Source organism: Syngnathus typhle, linkage group LG21 (genome assembly GCF_033458585.1).
Source record: "Syngnathus typhle isolate RoL2023-S1 ecotype Sweden linkage group LG21, RoL_Styp_1.0, whole genome shotgun sequence".
Classification (NCBI taxonomy): Eukaryota; Metazoa; Chordata; class Actinopteri; order Syngnathiformes; family Syngnathidae; genus Syngnathus; species Syngnathus typhle.
In genome coordinates, this window is record NC_083758.1 from 2,365,535 (window position 1) to 2,383,127 (window position 17,593).

Here is a 17,593-nt window from a genome sequence, read left to right on the forward strand (position 1 = left end):
TCTTCCCAGTCATTAAACAATATAGCCTTGTCCTTTTGCAATTTATGAACGGTAGCTAGCAGGAAGTACCAACGAGACGTAATTGGCCAGTAAATTAAAATCCAAAAAAGAAATAGGAAATCACGACGTCATTTTTTTTTACTCCTTATCTTAAGATATTTTTGATTGATATTAATTTTTGCATAGAGTTTCTAAAATTTGAACGGCAAAAACGATTTCTACCAACAATAATGTGTCTTATTTACGTAAATGCTTTGTTAACGTGTAATCCTTATGATTTTGTAAGTGAAATGGAATATCTGATTGTATATATTTATTTGGTTTGTTCCCAATTGTTATATTAAGAAAGAGGAAATGTTGGGGAATTGTAAAATTAAACAAACTGAAGGGGGAAATGACGCAGCTTTGGCGGCATGAGCGGAAGTGACGCAAGTCGCCTCCCCATCGCTCCGAAGAAAACGTCTACCCTACGAAGTGCACTAGATTGATGAAGTCTTCTAACTCTACTTGAAATGGCGTTCTTAGATCACGTGTACACGAGTACGCCATGTGATACAGTAAACCCCGTGGAGCCAGTTTATAATTGTAAGTTCGATTTGTAAAGCAAAAAAGGAAAAGAAAAAAGGCTGAGTGCTGTTGTGAAAATGGCGACCTACGAAGTGCCCTGCGCGTGCACGCGTAGACTTTGCAATTACTACTTGCTTTCTATACTGCTCACCTTAATAAGTCATATAAAATAAAGGGTTGGTTAATTTGCAACTTTGCAAACGCTGTCGTAATTCCCGCTGTTATGCGGCAAGTTCCGTGTTTTGTATTGTGCTGCGTTCACACCCTCTCGTAAATCTGACTTCCTAAAAGTGCATTATTATGTATCCTGGGTTAATACCTACTGCGTTATTATATTATTTATTTTCTCTTTTAGGGACCCTAAAGGAAGCAGAAGAGCTTGTGAAGCTAAGGATGTCAAATAGTTATCTCTTCTCCGGAAAGAGAAATACAGCCGCGAGGGCATGGATGGCCATCCTCAGACATATGGGCTTGCAACACAAACTGAACCACCGTCAGGCCAAGAAAAAATGGGAAAACCTAAAACAACGATACAAGGTACATTTTTTAACTTTACATTTTCTATTAATATCCAATGCAATTTTGCTTACAGATAAATGTTTCTCCGTAGGATCTTAAGGACAAAAGTCATTGTTATATGTGGCCTCTCTTCACTGTGATGGATGACGCCATGGAAGGCAGACTAGAAGGAAGCGCTCCCATTGTAGGAATCTGCACCGATGACAAGTTGTGTATCTCATCCAGAGGTAAAAAGAGAAAGAGAACCCCGCCTAGCATCTCTCCGGTGAAAGTAACAAAGGTCCCGGAAATTGAGGTGATTTTGAACGGAGAGGATAAATCAGAAGAGGAGGAGGATGGTGGTGATGAGGATGTGATGGAAGGCAGCCATGAGTTTATGCTGCTAGACGAAGCCACAGAGAGGGAAAAACAATCCATGGAGCTCGAGCGCATGGCCCTGCAACGGGACAGGGCATTGCTGGAGCGGGAGATAGCCATCGTCGAGCGGGACAGAGCCTTGATGGAGCGGGAAAGGCTGCTTTTAGAGCGGGAAAAAGAAATTGTGGCCAAGGACCGAGATGCCATCAACAGAGAGCGGCTGGTTTTGGAGAGACAGAAAGCCGCAATGGAACCTTCTGCTGAACAGGAGACAACCACAGACTCAAAGAACAGGACAGAACGTTTCCTGGACTTGTTTGAAAAACTCATTGATAGTTTTTGATAGGGAATAAACCTTGAACTTTCTTGTTGAATTAGATGTGGGAATAACTTTTTTGAAACAATCAAAAACATTGGGAAAAAAACCTTTTTGTTTTGGAAGAGGTCATCAAAACAACTTTATTCACTCATGTGGTTATTCCATACAGAGCACATAATACCGAGCTGTTAGCATTGAAGCTAACAGTTAGTTAGCTGTTAGCTAACCCACAACCCTCCTCCCAAATCAAGTCTTTAGAATAAGCTGTTGTGCATAGTCACTACCCCCCCCACCCCCACCCTCCTTCCCCGGAAAGTCTTCGCTGCATATATTTTTATATTACAATACAGACTTTACAACAAATGCTTGTGTTTAAAATGCGTCTTTTATTGCATTAGGTACTCAAAATCTCACCTTTCATTGAGCTCCGGCCTTCAATAAGTTTACATTTCCAAAGGATTTATTTAACATTTATATTTCATTTTTACAAAACAAACATCTTTTAGACAAAAAAAAAAATTTTGACCAGTTGTGAGCAGACATCAGACAGAAACATTCAGTTGAGGGTTGACTTTAACTCCTAAATCAAGTTGTGAAACAGTTTGGCTTATGTTATTTATTTAAGTGTGTATGTCTGCATCCGTTCTGAAGGTGTGCTACATCGGTGTGTATGTGCATTGTCAGTCACATCTCACGCATTTATGGAATCGTGGATATCCACGCAGAGTGGTACCTCTCCGCAAAATACTGTATCCATCGGCGTGTGGAAAGACGCCAAAGACGAGTATCATCCGCACGCCCCCCATGCACTTGTTGGGTCGTTATTTACAGGGACGCGTGGCGGCGGTCGCTTTGTTTGGGTGTGTTTGAATTTTAGATGAGGTCGCCGACCGGGATGCGGGGCAGGCAAACGTATGCCTGCGGAGTTCGGCTGAGGTTGACGGGGTTGCCGTCAAGGCGGATGTCCTCCAGCGCATTGCGAATGTAATTGAAGTCGTGCAGGTTGCAGAAGGTGTCCTCGTGCATTGACTGAATGTTGTTACGCTGTGGAAGGATTGGAAAAAATATGTTATGCTGGGATATAATATTTGACCAGTTTTTACTCGTCTGATTTAAAAACGAGTTATTTGTCAGTTTGTATTGTAGCTTTTACTGTTTATAATATGAGGTGCTCCTACTTTTATTTGGGTTACAGTCATAATGGCCCCCGAAAGAAGCTATGACTGCAATGCGGCCCGCGAACAAAATGAGTTTGACACCCCTGACGAGTGTACCCCGCCTACTGCTCGAAGTCAGCTGGGTTAGGCTCCAGCACGCCAGCGACCCTCGTGAGGATAGGTTAAAAAATGGATGGGGAAAAAAAAATGGATGGATGGATTGTAATAGAAACACATCAACAATTTAGAGACTGTACAGCAGGGGTCACCAACGTACTGTCCAATAGACTGTACACGGTCGCCAAATAAGTGACGACGACGCTGAAAAGTGATGAAAACATTATGTTTAGCGTTCTTTTGAAAGTAGGAAGAAAAATTCCCTGGACTGATGATTAATCATATTTGGATTACAAACATTTAGAATGGATCATGGCGGCATTCACTTCGACTATGTGGCATGGTCTGTCTTCTATTTGATTTTATCCTGGGGTCACATTATGGTGTATTTTGACCTTTGTTGGCTGCTTTGGTAATTTCTTTCTAAATCATTCGTGTAGTTGGTTAAGGTGGGTTACCGAGAGGTGCCATCATACTGTTCTCAGCTGTAAATAAGCACTTGGTTACGCAATGCACTTTGTCATGTGTCATGTTCAATTTCGTGCTGGTGTCACATTAGGGTGGATTTCTACTTTTATTGGTTGCTTGGGAAATCATTTGGGAAATAACGGTTCAGGCGTGGAAATTATTAAAGCCAGGTTCCCGAGATGCTACATACACTGTCAGATGTAATCAAGCACGAGAGGCTTTAGTTAGCGGCATCTTGAGTACTAATTATTTATTTTCATAAACCTGGACAAAGATTTGAACCTTTTGGCTGATAGGAAATGAAAATAGAGACAGTAAGGCGGTTATTTGTGGAGAAATCTCAAAATGTCAAGTTTTAACCAAACAAATATTTTTGTCAATAACTCAAAACTAATTTTCACAACATACACGTGATTTTGTGAAAACACATCACATATAAAAATTTTAATCATTATTTTTTGTTGACCTTGCAGTATTCTAAGTTATCATCCCATCCATTTTCTGTATTCTTCATCCTGTTCAGGGTTTCACGGAGTTGGAACCTACCCCATCTGACTTTCATCTGACTGACTATATTATGGACTGGCTGCCAGATGGACACTCAGTAACCATCCACATGTCACCGAATGGGAACTGAATCAACACTGCTTTTGTGGAAGTCACGTGAGTAAACCACTATTTATTTCAAACCCGATTTGAAACACTGACCTAAAATAATTTACCATAGTCCGCCGTTCTACTAACAGCTGCTTGCAAATTAGGCCTATGTATATGATTAAGATCTCATTGGTTAAGTACTTTCACTGGTATGACTGGTCATGTTTTCTACTCAGCAAAAATGAATGTTCCTTTAAACCAGATTTGAACCCTCAACCCAACAATTCCCACTGTTCTCACTACAGTACTTCATTATACCAAGTTGGCTAGCGAAAGGATGAGCCGCAGAACCAGACAGCAGGTGTTTTCAAAACCTGAGCAGAACTTGCCTGTAGATGTAGGGATCGCAGACTATCCGGAAGAGGCACAGGGATGTAGTCTATTTCGTTATCCGTCAGGTACAGGTAGAGCAAGCCGGTCATGTCCTGGATTTCACAAGTCATGTTTGACGATTGAATCACAGAGGACAAGTTGATACCAATAATTTTCATATTCTGATCGACAAACCTTAAAAGCCTCCTTGGGAATACCCTTGGACTCAATGTTATTGTGGCTGGCATCAATCAGAGTCATGGTCTCCGGCAGGACGGGCATCTGTGAAATGTGATTTTCTCGAATCACCAGCTCCTCAAGCTCTGGCAGACCCATAAACGCCCTGCTTTCAATGGACGAAATGGCATTGGCTGTCAAGTCGATCCTCTTCAGCTTGTCTGGAATGCAGCGAGACCCGCACTGTCAGCTCTTTGCATTAGCAGATTGCACCAGCCGTGGGTGTGAAACATACTCATGGAGGCAAAGTCAGACTTGTTGATCTTGGTGATCCTGTTGTAGCGGGCATAGAAATGAGTTGTGTCTTTGGGCAAAGGTGGTACGCTATCCAGTTTCAAGTCATCACAGTAGACTGAACCACCAAGGCATGTGCACAGCAAGCAAGTGGGCATACCTGGAGGACATAAGGAGCGAGAGGAACCAGGGGAAGAGCAAAAGAACATAATAGTAAGAGCTGTGTTGAGTCTTCTGGATTAACTTTGTGACCATGGTTTGACGTTGAATGTATGTGGAACTTGGTTTCCTTTTCTATTCTTCTTTTCTTGCTCACCTTTCGTGTCAACCTCAGGTTCTTCGGGTTCCTTTGGCTCTGGTAGCCCAGAGCCCAGTGTTGTTTCTACACCACCAGTACCCTCCTGAGGGGTCTCTTGTGTCGGAAGCAGCCCCTCCTCTTGTTAGAGACAAGATTAGGCGTTGAGGAAACTGGTTAGATGAGCATGGACGTGAACCACAAGTCTGGCAATCAGTGGGAAACTGTTTGCCGCAGTAGTTAGCGGTGTTACCAAGAATGTGTTCATTGCATTTAACAATAGTTAAATGGAAATCACTTTTGAGTGTTAGTAAGCAGACATACTCCACTGGCACCACAATTTAAAAATCAAAATAGCCTTTGGCACATGTCTTGAATCTAGATTAAATACTGACCTTTATCAATGTCAGGAATCAGAATTATATCAGGCTCCTTGGGTTCTCCAGAGGCAGAGACACCAGAAGTTCCAGAGACATCTATGTCTCCAGAGACTCCAAGGTCCCCTGAGGTTCCTGAAACTCCTGAGAAATCTCCAGAAGTACCCGATGCCTCTTGTGGGATAGTTGTAGGAATGAGAGGGAGTTCCACCTCTTGTTTGAGCCAAGGTGGAGTGATAAGGAGACACATGACGAGATGTGGCATGGACATTCAATCAACTTGTTAACCATTCGTTCTCACAATTCAGACTAAACAGCAGGTTAGGGTGACAAAGGTTACGAATAATGGAGTGACGAGTTTCAAAAGTACTAACCTCCAGGCAATAATGTTATCCCTGACTCCCCAGGCTCATCTGTGTCCCCAGAACCCCCAGAGCCTCCAGAGGCACCTGAGATCAGGAGATCTCCCGAGAACCCAGAACCAATTTGGTCTCCAGACCCTCCAGAGACCAGAGGGAGTTCAAGCCCAGACCCGCTTGATCCCAATTCTATTAGAATTCCAGAATCTCCAGAGACAAAATCTCCAGAGGCTCCAGAAGCTGTGGATCCCATGGTATCCCCAGATATCAAGAGATCTCCAGATCCTGATAGATCTCCAGATATCAAGAGATCTCCAGATCCTGATAGATCTCCAGATATCAAGAGATCCCCGGACCCAGAAAGATGACTGGATATTAAGAAATCCCCTGATCCTAGGATTTCCCCAGACATCAGGAGGTCTCCAGATCCGGAGACCTCCCCAGATCCATAGAGATCCCCTGATATCAAGAAATCCACATCCCCGGACACCAAGAACTCCCCTGATCCTCCAGAGCTGCTGAGAATCTCCTCAGAAGCCCCAGAGATGAAGATAATATCACCAGAACCCCCGGAGGCACCAGAGACCAGTGGGTCTCCTGAGCCTCCTGACCCAGAAACCCCAGAGGCTCCCAAGGCACCGGACCCCACTGAGCCCCCAAAATCCCCGGAGACATGAAGGATGTCATTGGCCGTCAGACGCAGCTCCACCTCTTATTAGAGACAAGATTAGTTATTAATGGAGACACAACAAACATGACACATTTAACCATTAACAGCTAGTTAAATGGAACACATGCACAAAGAAAAGATGCAGAAGACCACAACAGATTAGTTGTTACTGATCAAGGGCAATGCTGCTTGCACAACTCCAAGACCCTCCAAAAACCTACGATTTCAAATAACTTCCTATTTATGACAGGATTGACATGTTTCAGACCTTTCTGTGTGTCTGGGCCCATGAGAACACCGGACCCCCCTGAGCCCTGAGGGATGAGCTGGGGCTTTATTGGCAACTCCTCCTCCTCCTCCTCCTGCTCCTCCAACGAGGCCTCGGGCATTGGGTAGTTGTAGTCAGGTGGAGCCAGGGTGCCAATCTCTATCTGAGGAAAAGACAACAGCCCTGAGACCAGAATACAATCTCTATCTGAGGAAAAGACAACAGCCCTGAGACCAGAATACCAGCCAATATCCATTCCTTTCCTATCCTATCCTATCCTATCCTATCCTATCCTATCCTATCCTATCCTATCCTATCCTATCCTATCCTATCCTATCCTATCCTATCCTATCCTATCCTATCCTATCCTATCCTATCCTGTCCTGTCCTGTCCTGTCCTATCCTATCCTATCCTGCCCTATCCTGCCCTATGATGTTCTATGATGTCCCATCCTATCCTATGATGTCCCATCCTGTCCTATGCTGTTTTATTCGGTCTATGCTGTCCTATCCTGAGTTTATTCGGTCTATGGTGTCCTATTTTATGGGGTACCATCCTCTCCTCTCCTCTCCTCTCCTCTCCTCTCCTCTCCTCTCCTCTCCTCTCCTCTCCTCTCCTCTCCTCTCCTCTCCTCTCCTCTCCTCTCCTCTCCTCTCCTCTCCTCTCCTCTCCTCTCCTCTCCTCTCCTCTCCTCTCCTCTCCTCTCCTCTCCTCTCCTCTCCTCTCCTTTCCTTTCCTTTCCTTTCCTTTCCTTTCCTTTCCTTTCCTTTCCTTTCCTTTCCTTTCCTTTCCTTTCCTTTCCTTTCCTTTCCTTTCCTTTCCTGTCCAAGTAGCTCATCAAAATTGCATGTGGGCTCAGGCTCAACCACCAGATAGCAGCAGAGAGTTTAGAGTCTAGGCAGCATCTCCCTATGCTGCCTAAATTCAAAATCCACCACAATATTCATTAACCTACATAGGACTAATGATGGTTTCATGCACCTAATATCTGAAAAAAGAACAAAAGACCATAAAATTAGGATAAAGATAAGATCGATATGTAATTTTATGTAAACACATGATAATTCACAGTATTAGGCAGCACAACGCTGCAATTCAAGCCTCCTCCAGTTGGTGGCAATGAACTCCCACACACCACACAGCACAGGTAAGACCTGACACTTAAACACACTACTAAAAAGACCACTCAATGGTCCATGTGGAACCAAGACACACATGGTAGCTGGATGAATTTTTATTTTGCAATGCATTTTAAACTATGTCATAGTAAGTCTATGACAATTAGACTGCGAGAAGCTACTGTATGTTGGAACCATGAGGAGATCTTTCCGGAAGCTAAGTCATGCATGGGAGTAATTAAGCGATGTCCTAATGTTTTAGAGATTTGGGCTGATGACAGTGCGGGATGCAACAAGGCAGGCCTTTGAAAGCACTGACTCCCCCCACCCTTCACCCACCACCCTTTCCCCAAAACAAACATATTCATCCGTGGGGAAAGAAGAGCCGAAAAGCTGGCATGCAGACGTGCAGAAAAAACAGCATGGGAATACTGACACTCAATGTAAGCGCGGAGTCAAAGCCAAACAGTATGTCGCTGCCCCATTTCATAGTTTAACAGTCACTGGAAGCATTCAGCCGGGGAGAAGCTGAAATAGTTTTAAAAAATACTTAATATCATGCATATGCAGTGTCCTGCTCAGTCTGAATGTTTGTGGCTTCTACAGCAGACAAAGTTGCTGAGGTTTCCAAAATAAAGTTTGCATGGGCATATCAACAAGACAAACACAAGACTGATACTCAGGGTTTGTCTCTGCAATTTTTGAAACCCGCAAAAATGTGTATTTTTCTCTCAGAGAAAGTACAACAACGCATATTGTTGCATATTACAAATCAAGACAATATGGCACAATATGACCACCACTGTGCTTCTTTTGCTGATATTCCAGGACTTCCCTGTGCAAAAGCTGCATAGAGTCCAAATATGTCATGGTAAAGAGTGAAAGAAACCTCCAAGTTGGTTATTAAAAGCTGGAGATTCACTCTAGTTTCATTCCCAATGACCATTCACTCCCCCGTGAGAAGACGAGAGAAGATAAATTGCAACTCACACACACGCAAAAGTTTGGAAGTGGAAAGTCAAGACTCAGCATTCCAGAGCCATGGAGCTCATCCTCATGCTTCATTGTTCCCTCGACAATTAATGCACATGGACCAAATCTGTCGAAAACAAATCCAATCTAGATCCCTTTATGTGTTCGTATACTTTTCCATACATGGCCAAATGTAATTAGCTTTTTGATATGATTAGCTTGGACCAAGAGCTGATTTTTTGGGTTATTTTCTCCCAATATAATCACCAAGGAGGAATCCGTCTCCCCATCAGTGCATACATACGAGTCAATTTTCCTTGATTCATCATTGCACCTTTTCCTTAAATGAGTTTTTGGGGGTTTCTGATTGGTTACAATGGTGCCATAGTCATGGGTTACCGTGTTACATGTTAGGTGTTCTTAGGCTTAAAAGTCATGTTTAAACTTGTTGACATAGTAGTCAGTCTACGGGTTTAAAGTCGCCCCCTCTTCGACTCCCCATTTGCCTTGAACCTTGTCACTTTGCGGCCTACATTCACATGATAGATGGAAACACATGCTTCACAGGCCCGCCACATCAGACGTCTGGAGTTGAGCTAAACCAGTTGTGGAATTCCGTGTTTTGGGGGAAAAAAACTGCAGAAGATTTGGAAGAAGCAGCCGTCATTGTTTCATATAACAACTGTCAATCGCGGTCTTGAATTATTTCATATAGAGTCATTGTTAGTCTTCCAAGTTGGAGAAGTATTCAGTCTTTGGATTGAGTTTTATCCTGCTGACCTGTTCCAAAAGAAATTCAATCCCATTGTTAATGTGGTTTGTTGACATCGGAAGAAACCGTTTTGCAGCTAGCTAATTCTCAATTCCAACAACTTTACGGTACTGTCGGGGCCCCCTTTTTTTAACTCACCTCGGGATCCTCGATGGTCGGCCCGTCCTCATAGTCATACTCCTGATTTTCCGAGTTAACGTCGTCCACATCGTAGTTGCCGTCGTCATATGAGTCCAGGTCGGCTTGCCGAGAGAACCGGGGATTGGCCGCCACCGCTTCGAGGACGAGCAGTCCCACTACCAGTCGTACGAGCGTCTTCATCATTTACCTTTGGGACGCAGCGCATAAACGTATATGCAGTTAGAAAAGAAACCAAATGCCTTCAGGCATTTTGACCATGCGGGGAAAAACTAGTGCCGCAAATTGCTACCTGTTTGTGGTTCACAAAATCTCTATACATCTATCGTGATTATCTCTAACCTCGTTGAAAGACCCTGTTTGGATTAGTATTTTTTGTTCCACCACCACTACTGTGTTATAATTCACGGGTCAGGGTCTACCCAATTATCCCAGTGTGAGGAGCTTCTGTTTCGTGTGTGTGCAGGGCCAACTTTTAAATGAACTAGTCAAACAGGTAAGCCAAGTCAGTGCTTATTAAATTTTAGGGAGCAAATACCACTTACATACGGGGAAAACTGTATATTGTTTTGTGGTAATATTAGGTTTGGCTTAGATTCTACCGAAGAGCACATTTTTTACTTCTATTTATTTTGGATTCCTCAATTCATTCTCGTTTGTATCCCAGTTCAATCTGAGGTGACACATTTGGGATTATTAGAAGATTAGAATATGATAAAAGGCTATATATTATTTATCTTGCATAGACTCTAGAACAGGGATTTATTGGTGTGACAGGTGCAGCCAAGTCCAAGTCTCAGCACGTTTGAGTAAAAAAAAAAAAACATCCAGGAGTCCTCCAGGCCGGGGGAGAGAAACGGAGAGCGGGGGAGAAAGAGGAAGAAGAAAGAGAGAGAAAGAGAGAGAGAGAGAGAGAGAGAGAGAGAGAGGGAGGGAGAGAGAGGGAGAGAGAGGGAGGGAGAGAGAGGGAGAGAGAGGGAGGGAGAGAGAGGGAGAGAGAGGGAGGGAGAGGGAGGGAGAGGGAGGGAGAGGGAGAGAGAGAGAGAGAGAGAGAGAGAGAGAGAGAGAGAGAGAGAGAGAGAGAGAGAGAGAGAGAGAGAGAGAGAGAGAGAGAGAGAGAGAGAGAGAGAGAGAGAGAGAGAGAGAGAGAGAGAGAGAGACGTGGACAAGATGTTGGCCCTCAGGGTTAGCTGGAGAAAGTGCAAAAAGGAGGGACGAGAGGGAGGAGGGGTCCGGTTCAAGACTTGCTCGACCCCTTGGCCCTTCACAGAGGGCCTTTATGAGGGCCTGGTCACTGCCTGTCTCAGCACTCAAACTCCAAATTCCACCGAGGTTTGTGGACAGAATGGCAGTCAGATTTTAAGGCTGTGAGGAAACATGCGCACACACACAACCACACACACATACACTTGGAAAGACTCACAAATGCACACTGTCTCAGATAAATAGAGAGAAGCAGAGAGAGAGAGAGAGCAAGAGAGAGATGCCTCAAGTGTTGTACATCCAGAACAAAAACGTAAGAATCTACAATTTTTTACGCGATAAGAATGAAGACAGAGGTGTCCTTGACCCCACACTGGACATTCTCATTTATCCTTAATCGCAAGTTTGCAGATTGCAAAAAAGCTATCGGTGTAGCTAGGCTAAATTCTTTTCGACTCAAATCAGTATCCCAGGTTCCCAAAAAGCCCCAACCACAATCAAATCAAGTGCACTTCCATCAGGGAGGTGTTAAAAACCAAAACCCTTTAATAACTGGTAAGCCCTTCTAAGATCCTATGATGCAAAAAAAAAAAAAAGTTCAACCAGAATAACAAAAACATCTTGATAGATTCATCGTGAAAGCCATAAAACTACCATTCAATCATCAAGAAAAGCAATTATGCCACCCAAACTCGCTAAAGTGGAACTATGCCATAGCCTTAAAAACTATTGAGCAAAGGTAAATTCAATCAGGATCCCAAAGAAACATCAACAAGAATAATTAAACATCTTTACACGGCCATCATAAAGGTCAGAAAATCATCACTCAATGCATCCCACTCATTAATCATAACAATCGTTCACCTGTAGTTTTCTTATCAAGTACAACCAAGGCTTGGCTTTAAAGACAGGTGAGCAATGGTAAGCCCAAAAGCATGAACAATATATGTAACAATGCATCACATTCATCAATGATAATAAGTGTAAATATCATGAGAATAAAATTAAAATATCTTAGAAAAAGAAAAAGCAGCAATGGTAATTTTTTTTCCACCAAACCAAAATCCCAAAACCACACGGAATGAGCAACCGTAAGCAACCTTTATACATCTATTGTGAAGGCACCATTTAGTGCATTCCTATCAAGTATAGCAATATGCCACCTATAGCTTTCCCAAAGTCAAGCCAACAGCCTAAATGCAAAATGGTTTAGACGGTTGAGCAATGGTAAACTCGTTTTTTTTTCCAAAGGAATCAGTACCCAGGGTAAAAAGCATTCTTATACATCCATCTCGACGGTCATAAAACCACCATCTAAAGCATCCAAATGATCAAGGAAAATAATCTGTCACCTTTAGTGCCCCCAAACTCAATCCATGAGTCAATAAGGAACCCCCTGTGCCCTCCTCCCTCTCCTTATCGTAAAGATAGCGTTTGCAAGGACGCTTACCTGTGTCTCCCGCTCTCCTGAATGCTCCCTTCAGCCACGATGGAGATGCTGAGGGCTCCGCAACTCGGCCAATGGCGGAGGGGTCGTGCAGAGGTGTCTCGATGAGGGCGGGGACGGGTGGCAAGGGGGGCCGGGTGTGTACCAACGTGTGTGTCCGGGTGTCACAAGTGTGTATGTAGTGTTTGCATGTGTAGGGTCTGACAGACCTGAGTGCCCCTGCCGCTTACGTGTGAAGGTAGGCACTGAGGCTGATTGGACCGGAGCAGGTTGCTTTTGGTCACTCAGTTTGGGGTAGGGGAGGTGGACGGCAACCCACACCATCCCAAATAAGAGTACATCACTACACACACATACACACCCAGACATCAAACACAAAGAACAAGACAGCAGAGCAAGAGGAAAGTAGATTTTTATCCTTTACAAGAGTAGGCCTTATTTTGCTCCGTGGATTTCAAACAGCCTAAAATGTCTCACTTCCTGAAGTTGAAACTTGATGTTTCATCTTTGTGTATGTGTGTGTGTGTGTATGCACGTACGATTCAGAAGCCTGTGCACACAATGGGACCTCTGTGAGAAGCCCCTGTTAGCACAGAGCTGAGAGGAAGTCCCCCCGCTTCTCGAGGAAGGCCCTCCTTTTTCTGGCCGACCTCAGATGTGCTCAAAGCTGATCTGAGTTCAGCCGCAAACAACGCAAGTGTACTTGAAGGAAAAAGATCTGATCTAGAATCAGAACGCAAGAGGCAACAAGAACTCGTGACCTGACACAGTCGGAATGAAACCGGGAAATACAGGACATCCTGTGTTGTTAGATTCTTTTATTAAAACTGAAGAATAAATCTTACACAGAGACCAGAATTCCAAAAGGAACAATGAATAGAAAATAAATGGCTATTTCTCAACAACTAACAACTTCAAACAATAGAAAACAAAAGTCAAAAGATTTGGGTTTCAGTTCAAGGTCTTCTGATGTTATCATCTAAATTATCAGCAGATTTGAACATTGAAGGCACAACTAGTACTCCATTAAACTGAGTTGAATAAAATCCCTGAAAAGGTAAATGAGAAAAGGAATCTTATCTCTTGCCACACGTGTCCGACGTTCAGACATGTTTGCTTATTTAGATGACAATGGACCTAAGGAGACGGAAGCAGAGAATGACATCCCTGGGGATCGGCGGTTCGATATTGTTGCCATCCAGTCGGAGGAAGCGCAGTCGTGGCACGCTATCATTAGCACCCACGGTATCAATGTCCATGGGGCAGACGTTGGAGCCACTCACGGCTGAAATGAAACAGGAAACAATGACAATCACTCTTTTTTTTCCACCACTTAATACTAGTGTGTTCATGAGAAACCTACTTTTAATGTTGTTGTGGTCCAGGTAGAGCTGTTCAAGGCCTGGGGGGATCAGGGGAACCTCAGTGAGCAGGTTGTGCGACAGCTGCAGGTCCAGGATGCTGGAGATGTTGAACACGTTGTTAGGAACACCACTACTTCCAAGCTTGTTGTGGTTTAGCCTCAGGAAAGCCACCTTGGGCAAACCTTTGAAGTAGCCTGTGGGGATTTTGTCGATGTTGTTGCCATCAAGGAAGAGCTGAGTGGTGGTGGGGGGAAGGCCAAGAGGCATACTGCTCAACTGGTTCTTGGCAAGGTTGATCTGCACCAGGTTGTTAAGACCCTTCAGGCTGACCTCAGTCACGGCATCATCCATCAGCTTATTCCCCTGCAGGTCTAAGAGGGTCAGCTTATCCAAGCCAAAGAAGACCCCGTCAGGGATCTTCGAGATCCGATTGCGAGAAAGACTCAAGTGCTCCAGGCTGGCCGGAAGAGGAAACGGCACCCAGGATAAGAGATTGTCATCCATGTAGAGGTGTTCTAGGTGTGTCATTGCGTCCAGGGTGTCTTTTTCCACTCCCTCGCTGGTTATTTTGTTGCGACTCAGATTCACCCAACGCAGCTGGGTAGCGTTGCGAAGGGCGTCGGCCGTAACCTCTTGAATTTGATTATTCTGCAGGTAGAGGTACCAGGTGAATGGGGGGATTGGGGGGATTCTCGTCAGACCTTTATTGTCACAGTAGACGGCACGGGGGAAGTTGGAAGGGCAGCGGCATTCTTGAGGGCACGCTTGAATTTGGGCCATTTGTTCCTCGTAAGGCATGTCGTGGCTCAGGACTGTCCCAACCAGGCACATGGCACAGAGAAGCCTCAGAAAGAGTTCCATTTTGAAGGACAGACTATGATGCAGAGACATAAAAAGACATTGAGAACTATAATGAAGACTAGTGACCTGTACTGCTGCTTGTCTGCCACTAATGTCAATACCAAGACACATACTGGAGAGAAAGATTTTTCTGGGTCAGCCCTTAGTGGACATAGATCAGGGTCAACTTTAGTAAGACAGCTATAAAGGTCAGATTTAAGGATGCGGTTGATTCTTAGGTACATTTCTACTTTGGGTTTAAAAAAAATCAAGGTCAGCTTTGTCTGTATTTCTCTGAAGCGTCTACTTGCGTCCTTGCAGATCTGGTTGGACATCTGGTTTGAATTCTTAATGCCCTCAACATTTTGTGCAGAACTAATTTTATCAGGTATACCTTTTCCATAGATAGACACTCTTAAAAGCCAAAAGCGGGGTACTTGATGTGCTCTCCGTTCTTCAGCCATCAAAGTTTTGTCACTAAAATTTATTTCATACTGTTCTGCATAAAGTAAGGACACAGGACAAAAACTACTCAAGAAACCTACCTCAAGCTTTGTCAAAAGACACGTCCACCCTGGAGTTGTCAAGATTTCTCCCGTGATCCAAGTAATGAAGCTGTAGCATGCCCTTCCTAGTATTTGTACTATTTTTCTTTTTTCATTCAAACTATGCCGGCTTGTCACTTGAAGACTGACCAATGAGGACTCATGCGCTAAGCCTTAATAAGACTCGGGACATAGCCCATTTAGAAAGAGGTCACCGCACCGCTACCTGTTCTACTTGTCTGCTTGCATCCTCTTGCTTAATTCCGCTGCGCTGCGCTTGATCTCTTTTGAACTAACAAATCCCTCAGGGTCACTGCCAACCTTTGTGTTAATTCTGTGCTGCCAACATCTGCGGTGTATCCAGGATTAATTGTCTTCTGTTTGACATGCAGACAACAATTTGGATTTTTGTCTTTGCAATTCTGCAGGGTAATTTACACACAGCACCAGGAAGCTCTTTTACCTGTCATTTGAAGACATGGGCCCCACTGGCGTGATGTCATCTTTGATCTGAGGGGACTTTATTTAAAGCAGGCTCGTTAGGTCAATTACTTCTGAAACAAGCACTCCTTTCCAGCGATGACGGCAGAGTCCGCGATGCAACAGGATAATCCCTAGCGACTTGTGTGAGGGCATAGGCAGCAGACCACACTACAGCTGCTAAGCACGTTTGCACGCTTGTGAATCCCAACATTAGTACGTCAAATGGATTCAGACATTTGGCCTAGACATGCCCTAAGACTTAGCCAAAGACACTTCTAACAGGATATAATCAATCTCTAATCTTACATTAACCAGAATTCCAAGTTCAAATGTCCCATTTAAGAGTTTTAGAACCATAAATGTTCATAAACCAAAATTGTTGGCATTATCTCCTCTCCCTGTACAAAGGCAAAGTCCGATCAGTAAACAGTTCCTGTAAAGTCCACAGTTAGCAGCTACATTGATTTTCCAGTTGTGATTTGGATTCCTCAAAAAGCTTAAACTGTTGAAGATGATTCTGCGACAATTAGGATGTCCTTGGTCCAACACTTGGTCCAGGAAAGCTCATATCGCTTTTGGTGTGAAGGAGGATACACATCTGGTCTTCATCCTTCCCTACATGGACTTGCTTTTTACCTGTCAAAGTGTATTATTAATGTTCACGACTCGAGGGCCTCAAAACTGGTTTAGGTGAGTTGATAGAAAAATCCAAATCCCCTTGTTTGATTTTTTTAAATACATGCTTTGAGTCAAACACAGCTGGGAATATTTGGGATTTGGAAAGAGATTCAATTGTAAAATTTTTGGAGCTAGCAGAAGGATCAACGCTTCATAAAGTAAAACATTGTCTAGAAGTAGAATCTCAATGAGGGAGCGGAGAATTGATATATTCTCTTCTTGAAAACACACGAGCAAATGTGCAAATTATCCTAGTTTTGAGTGACTGAAAGAAACACCAGTTCGGAAGCCATTTCAATAATAGCTAACACATGTACAAGCTTAACATAATATCTGCTATAATAACAGATTTCTGGTTAGTAGAAGACCGTAATGCACTTCTGCTGTAGCTCAGACAAAAACATTATATGTAAGAGGAGACTGGGTTATAAATTGATGGTGTAAAATGATCTTTTTAATGCTTTCTGCTTTGTGACCCCCTTTTATAAGTTTCCCTTAATCTTTTATGCCCTTAATCTTTTATGCCTAACTGTCTCTTGTTTTCAGTTAGAATCTATGAAGCCTTTGTCTTCAAAATCTTTTATTGTCATGTTGCTCTTTTTTGTGACGAAAGTCTCCTCTGATTATATCTTGTCAAAATGGTGAAGCATATTGCAAAATGGAACAGAAACCACAAAAATATCTTCCTTCTTTTGTTTTTCCCCTCAAGTACACCACTTAACATTCTCAACATTGTCCATGCACCGCAATGTGAAAAAGCACAGAACCCCAAACTCCTTACCAAAAGAGCATTGGACAATGTGTTCTTAAAGTTAAAGTGAAGTTAAAGTCCCAATGATCGTCACACACACATCTGGGTGTGGTGAAATTTGTCCTCTGCATTTAACCCATCCCCGTGTGGTTTTAATCCATCCCCTGGGGGAGAGGGGAGCAGTGAGCAGGAGCGGCGCCGCGCTCGGGAACCATTTGGTGATCTAACCCCCCAATTCCAACCCTTAATGCTGAGTGCCAAGCAGGGAGGCAATGGGTCCCATTTTTATAGTCTTTGGTATGACCCGGCCGGGGTTCGGACTCACAACCTTCCAGTCTCAGGGCGGACACTCTACCACTAGGCCACTG

General features: G+C 43.7%; 3 protein-coding genes and 1 long non-coding RNA gene across 6 annotated transcripts; 2 read left to right on the forward strand and 2 right to left on the reverse strand.

Annotated features, from left to right (window-relative positions):
* Positions 1-416: 416 nt before the first annotated feature.
* Positions 417-1,817, forward strand: si:dkeyp-38g8.5 (uncharacterized protein LOC568385 homolog). The gene is made up of 3 exons (XM_061269183.1): positions 417-585; positions 923-1,104; positions 1,178-1,817. Exons 1-3 carry the CDS (start codon positions 513-515, stop codon positions 1,784-1,786), a joined length of 864 nt encoding a protein of 287 aa, XP_061125167.1. The 5' UTR covers positions 417-512; the 3' UTR covers positions 1,787-1,817.
* Positions 1,818-2,128: 311 nt separating this feature from the next.
* On the reverse strand, positions 2,129-12,840 carry epyc (epiphycan). Of its 2 annotated transcripts, XM_061269180.1 has the most exons (10): positions 12,568-12,840; positions 9,915-10,104; positions 6,914-7,076; positions 5,991-6,686; positions 5,635-5,829; positions 5,261-5,380; positions 4,946-5,104; positions 4,669-4,871; positions 4,491-4,586; positions 2,129-2,806 (listed from the first exon to the last, which is right to left on the reverse strand). In XM_061269180.1, the coding sequence occupies exons 2-10, from the start codon at positions 10,098-10,100 to the stop codon at positions 2,636-2,638; spliced, it is 1,989 nt and encodes a 662-aa protein (XP_061125164.1). In that variant the 5' UTR covers positions 10,101-10,104; positions 12,568-12,840; the 3' UTR covers positions 2,129-2,635. The 2 variants fall into 2 exon arrangements, with proteins under 2 accessions (XP_061125164.1, XP_061125165.1); XM_061269181.1 differs by lacking the exons at positions 5,261-5,380; positions 5,635-5,829; positions 5,991-6,686 and having other exon boundaries at positions 12,568-12,832.
* Positions 3,253-16,628, forward strand: LOC133145569 (uncharacterized). Of its 2 annotated transcripts, none has more exons than XR_009710936.1 (3): positions 3,253-3,379; positions 4,028-4,167; positions 15,742-16,628. It is a non-coding gene; the product is annotated as an uncharacterized LOC133145569 (long non-coding RNA). The 2 variants fall into 2 exon arrangements; XR_009710935.1 differs by lacking the exon at positions 15,742-16,628 and adding an exon at positions 6,024-6,160.
* Positions 13,381-15,783, reverse strand: kera (keratocan). Its single transcript, XM_061269182.1, has 3 exons — positions 15,314-15,783; positions 13,928-14,802; positions 13,381-13,849 (listed from the first exon to the last, which is right to left on the reverse strand). Exons 2-3 carry the CDS (start codon positions 14,787-14,789, stop codon positions 13,686-13,688), a joined length of 1,026 nt encoding a protein of 341 aa, XP_061125166.1. The 5' UTR covers positions 14,790-14,802; positions 15,314-15,783; the 3' UTR covers positions 13,381-13,685.
* Positions 16,629-17,593: the final 965 nt, after the last annotated feature.

Excerpts from the sequence above, each read along its gene's own strand:
- si:dkeyp-38g8.5 (XM_061269183.1), top strand. The coding sequence starts at position 513 with ATGGCGTTCTTAGATCACGTGTACACGAGTACGCCATGTGATACAGTA. Across the intron at positions 586-922 it reads CGTGGAGCCAGTTTATAATT|GGACCCTAAAGGAAGCAGAA; the intron begins GTAAGTTCGATT and ends TTTCTCTTTTAG. Across the intron at positions 1,105-1,177 it reads ACCTAAAACAACGATACAAG|GATCTTAAGGACAAAAGTCA; the intron begins GTACATTTTTTA and ends GTTTCTCCGTAG.
- epyc (XM_061269180.1), bottom strand. The coding sequence starts at position 10,100 with ATGATGAAGACGCTCGTACGACTGGTAGTGGGACTGCTCGTCCTCGAA. Across the intron at positions 5,830-5,990 it reads GATAACATTATTGCCTGGAG|AGGTGGAACTCCCTCTCATT; the intron begins GTTAGTACTTTT and ends GGCTCAAACAAG. Across the intron at positions 4,872-4,945 it reads GTCTGACTTTGCCTCCATGA|ACAAGCTGAAGAGGATCGAC; the intron begins GTATGTTTCACA and ends GCTGCATTCCAG.
- kera (XM_061269182.1), bottom strand. The coding sequence starts at position 14,789 with ATGGAACTCTTTCTGAGGCTTCTCTGTGCCATGTGCCTGGTTGGGACA. Across the intron at positions 13,850-13,927 it reads GGACCACAACAACATTAAAA|CCGTGAGTGGCTCCAACGTC; the intron begins GTAGGTTTCTCA and ends GTTTCATTTCAG.